We start from the raw sequence: 6,827 nt of genomic DNA, 5'->3' as shown, positions 1-6,827 counted from the left end.
ATAAGATTTGCAATGGTAGACCTGAGACTTTTATTTGTCTCATATTACCCATATTACTACACTAGAACTTGTCTTAAATTACTTGTGTCTTGATTTAGACTTGTCTCAAAGGAACTGACATTTAACTTTAGGCTGTAACTGTGATAGACCTGAGAGTTGACTAGGCCTTGTCTTGAATTACGTGTGACTTAACTTGGACTTGTCCCAAATGAACTGAGTTTTGAGCTTGTCTTAAATTACTTTTGATTTGCCCAGAGACTTGATTTTATTTTTCTCCAATTACTTGAGACTTGACTTCTTGTCTCAAATTGCTTGAAACCCGACTTGAACTTGTCTCCACTGACTTGAGACTCGACCTGGGGCTTCAACTTTCCCCACAAGTCTTAAAATCATCTCGGCTCTGTAGAGTCTCTTTCCTCCAGGAGGTGGACGTCTAGCTCTCTCAGCTGTTTGAGGAAACCCCAGTTGGGGATGATCCGCCGGCGTTTTTTCACGTGCTCGATGGCGGCGACCACGGTCATGTTCTCACAGATCATGAGGTATGCCAGGAAGAGCGTGGCGGATCGACTCCTTCCCATCACGCAGTGCACCAGCAGTTTATCTGCAGACAAGTCTCACAATGAAGGAATTGCTACGTCACACGGTTTCCCATTTCTTGGCAATTTAAAGGGTCAGCTCACCCAAATAACAGAACTTTTCTTTCACTTTCTAGTGGTATCTAGCCATGCAGAAAGTTCTGGTTTCATTTTCCTAGGTTTTGAGTTGTGTCTGACTGATGTTCCTGCTGTCAAAATTTCATACGTAGATCCACAAAGAAACAATGTCTCCGATAATCCACGGACCTCACTCTCACAGTCCCCATGAAAACAACAGTATTCGTGGGGACTGTTCCTGAAAAAGATGAATTGCTGTTTTTCATATTTAGTTTGACATCTCTTTGAGCTTCACAAAACAAAATTCAAAGCCCAGTCATTAAAACCAAAACTATCCAGACTAGATACCACAAAGTCGATTCAATGATACGTGTGGAACAAGACTTTAACTACGTGTCATCTTACTATGAGGATTGTTCAGTGTTTCTTCTATAAACCGGGCAGCAGAGAAGAAATGCTGGCTGAGGTCAAAGGTCGGGACGTCTTCTGCTACCACGCCATAGTAGACGACGTCCATGTCACTGTAGTAACCAGCTCCGGTGTCCACGTTGTTCCACGTCCCCTCAGCTGCGTTCAAGATGTGCGTAATCCCCAACCTCTTCAGATTGTACTTGTCCTTCGCAGTCTGCCTGCGAGAAGCCGGTGTGAACATTATTTTAATCCTCTATTATTTTATTCGGTTTAATAATTTCATACTTTTTACTTACTCATCTCCGATGTAGACATTGGGCCAGACCTCATTGACATGAGTGTAAGCCACACTCCCACGGTTGAGGATTTTCTCCAGCTCATAGCCCCCAGGTGTGACATATTCATCAACTGGACTGGATTCCTCCGCTGCCTTTGTAACATTTATCTTGGTGCCAGTCTTTGACTTGTGAGAAGCCATTTTCTCACTGTGGCGTCCCTTCACACATGATTTATTAGCTTAAGGGGAAAAAGAAATACCACACTTGCTTTTTTCCCCTTACACATTTCTCCTCCTATAATCATGAAAAAATACAGTTTTCGGTTTTTGTTTTTCACATGCATCTTCAGTATCACTCACCAAGAGATTGAAGTCCTTTGTTTTCCCGCTTGAATTTTTTGTTTTCATCGTTCTGTCAGCTTGTTGTGAAGCTGTCCTTTAAGACAGAACGTGGTAAGGTTTAATTCTGGAAAGCTCAAGTCGGAGCACAGATTGTATAACCGCGCTGTGACGGGCATCAAATGCAGAGGATATTTTTAGGGCTGTGATGTGGCGGGTCCCTGACCTTAGCTGCCACGTTCCCTGCCTGTGGGGAAAACTTCCACCCAGCCAGCCCCTGCCATCCACTTCTAAACACACAACTTTAATCTCTGCTGCTGGCAGGAAGCTGTGCTTATCCAAACTTTGCATTTGCCAAAGGATACCCATATTCACTGGAGTGAACAGAGCACTCTGAGCTTTTGCTCAGCTGTATGAGCAACCCCTGGAAATTGTGTCAGTCTCTCTTAGCCTTTCCGCATATCTACAGACGCCGGGAGAAACCGTGTAAGCGCTGCTTCGCAACACCCGTTAAGGATGTTCTGCATCTTTCGGAGCCTCCTGGGGCCAAAAGAGAACTGAAATGTGTCAGACTGTTAGACAGATGAGGTTTTTCACAGGATGGCACATGTCTTTGATTCCCTGTTATATGATATGCATGGTCCATTCAGTGATCTAAATGCAAGCCCCCAAAGTGAGAGTGTGATGATGACTGTATTGCAGAATGGCTGGATGTAGCTGCTAACATGTCAGACAGAGTTTTCACACCATCAGACTCCTTTAGTTTTCCCTCATATCTTCATACTCTGCCATCATTCATTCTGACAGTGAAATCATTAAACCTGTGATATCCAATTCCTTTTATTTTGACAGCATCTCTCTCGCTCTCTGTATCCCAGTGAGCTCTGGAGAGCATCTCTTATTAAGATGGCTTTTGCGTTTCATCTCTTTTCAAAGTCTGACCTGAATCTGTATACACGCTCAGAACAACGCTGGCATATTTCTGTCATCTTGAATCAAGCCTCTTTAGACATCACAGTTTTAACTGTACGACGCTGGATTGCAGCCGTTAAGACACAGTATTTTGAGTAAGGTGAATAAATAAGTGGAGCATTGTTTATTTATAGGCAAACACTGTCTTTGTGTCGTTGAGGCACTGCACAGGTTTCGGCAGTTGTGCTACATTTGCTTTAAGAGTCTCTGTAATATATTTTTGCAGACCAGTGTTTTTGTATGTTTCAGCTCTTTAACTACATTTTTACATTTTTTTGACTGTTTTCAAATGCATGATGTAAACTTTTGTCCAGACATTTTGCACAGCCATGGGTTTCAAATATTTTCCTCAGAATATGAAAAACAGTTTGAAGCAGAGCTGATTTTAAGTTAGGCCTCATTTAAGAAACGTCCAAGTCAAGTCTTAAATCATTCATTACAAGTCTAAGTCAAGTTGTTCAAGACTAGTTTGAGTCAAATCTGAAGTCAAGTCCCACTCAAGTCCCTAGTAATTTGAGACAAGTCCAAGTCAAGTCTCATGTCTGTCACTGCAAGGTCACACGCCATTCCAGACTAGTTCAAGTCAAGTGACAGGTAAGTCAAAATCAAGTCTCAAATAATCAAAGACAAGTCCTTGTCTGGTCTCAGCTCTATCATAGCAGGTGTCAAGTCTCAAGACATTTAGGGTAAGTCAAAGTCAAGACCCGAGTCTTCATAAGCAAACTGCAAGTCAAGATAGAAGTCTTTCAAGTCTCTGAATGCTGACATTTAAAATGACTCAGCATTTGAACATATTCCTCTTCAAAGCAGTTTTTTTTTCAGCTGTACTTTAACATATCTGAGATGAACTCCCTTCACGGACAGCCATTATTATTCAATGTGAATATATAATATATAAATATTGTGGCTATCCAAGCGCCGTTGTTTAGTTTTAACTGTTTCAGGATTTTATCAGGTCAAAAAAGACAGACAGTGTCATGTCACGTCCTCATTTTTGTTTGTACTGTAAGTCTGACTTGAGTCCAAGTCTCCAGTTTTATTTAAGACGCTCTATTTAAGAGGCTCTTTAGACTTGCTTGACTCTCGTAATCCGCGGTGAACATACAGTCTGCATTTATTTTTGTCAGTTATGTTATTGTTTCGAGGTAATACAGTGCAGAGCTGTCAAATGAATCTGCTCTTTAAGTATGTCTCACATATTGTGAATTTTTTGATATGATGGATCACACAATTTAAGCAAGTTTCAGAAGTTTGCTAACTGATTTTTAATATATATGGAAATAAATGGAAGAAGCATCCAAAAATCTAAAAACTGAAGATGCGCCAGTACGGACCTTTAACATTCAAGCATTCACATTGACATGGTCTTTCCCAGGGCTCCCATCTCCACTTCTTGATATTATGTTGTACTCCTGTGCAGGGCCAAGGGTGAGTCCAGGTGACAGAGCTGGTTCAGAAATCCAACATTCGGAAGAATATTTCTGTACTTGCGGAGAGCCTCAACTGCCTCCACGAGGGTAAGTCTCTCTTTGATCCTGAGAAAGGCCAAGACGAGAGTCGCTGAGCGGCTGATGCCTCGTGCGCAGTGGACGAGCACCTTACCTACACAGACAAGGGAAAAAAACCACCTAGAATATCAGTTTCTCCTGCAAAGATTGCAGCCAGTAGCTCATATAGCTAAATTGCAATATATGCAAACGACATGTCTCTTTTGTTTTAATTTCTTTTTTTCTAGTGTAGGGGTGTAGCAATACAGTCAGCTCATTGTTTAATATACTAAGTATAAGAATGTTGGGATGAAAACAAACTGTGACTGCGAAAAATTCTTTGTTTATTTCTCCTTGGGTGTAAAATGTGCAAAAATGCATGCGTCAAGTTTCACTGCTGATAGTTTGTGTAAGTGTATTTCTTATAGGTTGTAGTTCAAAATGCAGAAAAAAAATAACTCGTCTCTGTTGAAGTGTCCAAACACCTCAGTTGGCCACAAACCCCCAATTTAAACATCTTCACACGCACAACTTATTTTAGATTTTTTGAAGAAGGACAAGCGTTAGGACTATAAACTTGGACACATTTTCTGGCAGCATTTGACACCTCTGAGAGTCTAGTTTTGATGGATGACATTTATTCACTCACTCTGGTAGTTTATATACGCAAACTAAACAAAATGTGCATATTTTGGGTCATAATTTCTCTGGTTTATTTAACATTACAATCCAAATTTCATCCTAATGATGCACGTTGTCAGATTTTTATGCCACAGTATACTGTGCTTTCATACACAGTATTATTACACCACTATCCCAAAGTCAAAATCTTTACAGTCTGGTGCTTCTAGGCCACGATACAGTATGTAGGTGTCATTGCAGAAACATGGCCCGGTGTCGGTATGCTTGGGGCCATCTGCAGCATCCACTACATGTGTTATTCCCAGATTCACTAACAGGATTTTATCCTGCGCTGTAGCCTTGTAAACGACACAAGAGATGTTACAAGAAATGTAGTTTGTAGTGATTTTTTCTTGCCTCTAAGCAGCTCTGTAAGCATGTGTTTGCACATGCACCCCCAGTGACTCAAATGTAAAGATTTTATATCTGTCCAGTCATTCCAGTGGGCCAAATGGAGGACTTGTTTGCAGCGACAGTTTCACAATCGGATCACCATATTGCAGCAGGGACCTGAAGTGAGAATGTCACTTACGCGTCTCCGATGTAGAGGTCGGGCCAAACCTCGTTGACAGCTCCAGTGGGGCGTCTGTTCGTCAGCAGAAGGTTGAACAGATCGCTGGTGGGCGGTGTCTGATACTCTGGCTCCTCCTCTGGGCTCGTATCTGCATCTTTCACTTGGGTTCTGTCATATAATTATCAGAAATTACTTTCAACTCAACACTTAGATAACAGTTTGATATATTTCTCCCAAATACGTGATGTTCCTGGATGGAAAATTTGAGAAGTTGTTGCAGATGTCCTGCTAGTTTTTCTTCCATTTGGAAAGGAACTACCGTGAACACAAACCTTACTGGTGCAGCTTGCTCTGTTGTCCATCTGAACTGGATGTCAGTGTTGTTTAGAGGCCGAGCCCGGCTGGAACGAGACAGAAGATGCCAGAGTCTGGAGCGGGAGCAATGTGGACTATTTTTTCCGCAGATGGCTGTGACAGAAGCCTGGCAGCTTGTGTTGTGACAACGTTGACTACAGAGCCACAGCAGTGCTTACAGTTGTAAATCGTGGAATTTTTGTCAGGCTTCCACATTGAGTCAGCTCAAACCACATCATCATTAAAGCAAAAATGCTGGTCGTATTTTATCTTTTAATTTTAGACAACAGAACACCTGAAGAGACTAAACCAACAGTTAATGTCCTGAATAGACATGACTGAGCATACACAGGGACATAGTGTACTGTTACCACTGATAAGAGACGTTAGCCACACTAGATCAGACTAGTGTATGTTATTAGATTAAGCTCGATTAAACAATTTCAGCTCGAGGTCAATTTAGAAGCTATTTTGGAGCTTGCGATCGTGCTATGGGATTTTCGATGTCAGATGGATTTTGCCTATTTGACACGGAGTTATAGATGCTGATGTTTTCCTTTTTTTTTGTCTGAACAATTTAAAGGTGCCCTGTGGATTTTTCTTGTAAACCAACAAAAGTTTCCATTCAGTATTTCTGTGTGTGTGTATTCTAGGTGTAACAAAGGTGTTGTTGTGCTGATGTATTTCCTCATTCATAAAATGCTTGCAAAGCCAATTTTCGGCAACTTTGCAGTCGTCCTCCTGGCCTTCGTTGGTGCGTCACAGAAACTCCTCGGGGTACATTTAGGGACTTCTCTGCTACACTGGAGTAGACAAGTTCATTCTTGACCTTGGAAAGGGCAGTTGACAAAACAATCCAATCTTGAGAGCCACTTAGTATCCGTTCTGTCTTTATACCGGCTGTGTTCGTTACGTTGATGCATTGTTTCAGTTTAGTCGATTCAGTGAACCGGTGTCAGTGGATAATGAGATGGATAAAACTTAACAAAGTACTGGCATTTTTTAAGCCAGTTCTTTTGCTGCCATGATGTTAGTTTAGTTAAGCAATGAATTTTAACATTAAAAAAAAAAAAAAAACAACTTTTGATGCGATAAGTGATTGGGGTTTATCGGTGTTGCCAAGGAGTGGAAAAAAATGG

General features: G+C 41.4%; 1 protein-coding gene and 1 pseudogene across 2 annotated transcripts; both read right to left on the bottom strand.

The window, feature by feature from the left end:
* Window positions 1-75: 75 nt before the first annotated feature.
* Window positions 76-1,788, bottom strand: LOC120794843 (dual specificity phosphatase 29-like). Of its 2 annotated transcripts, none has more exons than XM_040136218.1 (4): window positions 1,702-1,788; window positions 1,361-1,580; window positions 1,059-1,282; window positions 76-601 (listed from the first exon to the last, which is right to left on the bottom strand). In XM_040136218.1, the coding sequence occupies exons 2-4, from the start codon at window positions 1,540-1,542 to the stop codon at window positions 390-392; spliced, it is 618 nt and encodes a 205-aa protein (XP_039992152.1). In that variant the 5' UTR covers window positions 1,543-1,580; window positions 1,702-1,788; the 3' UTR covers window positions 76-389. The 2 variants fall into 2 exon arrangements, with proteins under 2 accessions (XP_039992152.1, XP_039992153.1); XM_040136219.1 differs by having other exon boundaries at window positions 1,361-1,549.
* Window positions 1,789-3,953: 2,165 nt separating this feature from the next.
* Window positions 3,954-6,799, bottom strand: LOC120794842 (annotated as a pseudogene).
* Window positions 6,800-6,827: the final 28 nt, after the last annotated feature.

Source organism: Xiphias gladius, chromosome 9 (assembly GCF_016859285.1).
Source record: "Xiphias gladius isolate SHS-SW01 ecotype Sanya breed wild chromosome 9, ASM1685928v1, whole genome shotgun sequence".
Taxonomy (NCBI): Eukaryota; Metazoa; Chordata; class Actinopteri; order Istiophoriformes; family Xiphiidae; genus Xiphias; species Xiphias gladius.
The sequence above is the reverse complement of the archived record's forward strand: the minus strand, read 5'-3'. Positions and strand labels throughout refer to the sequence as shown.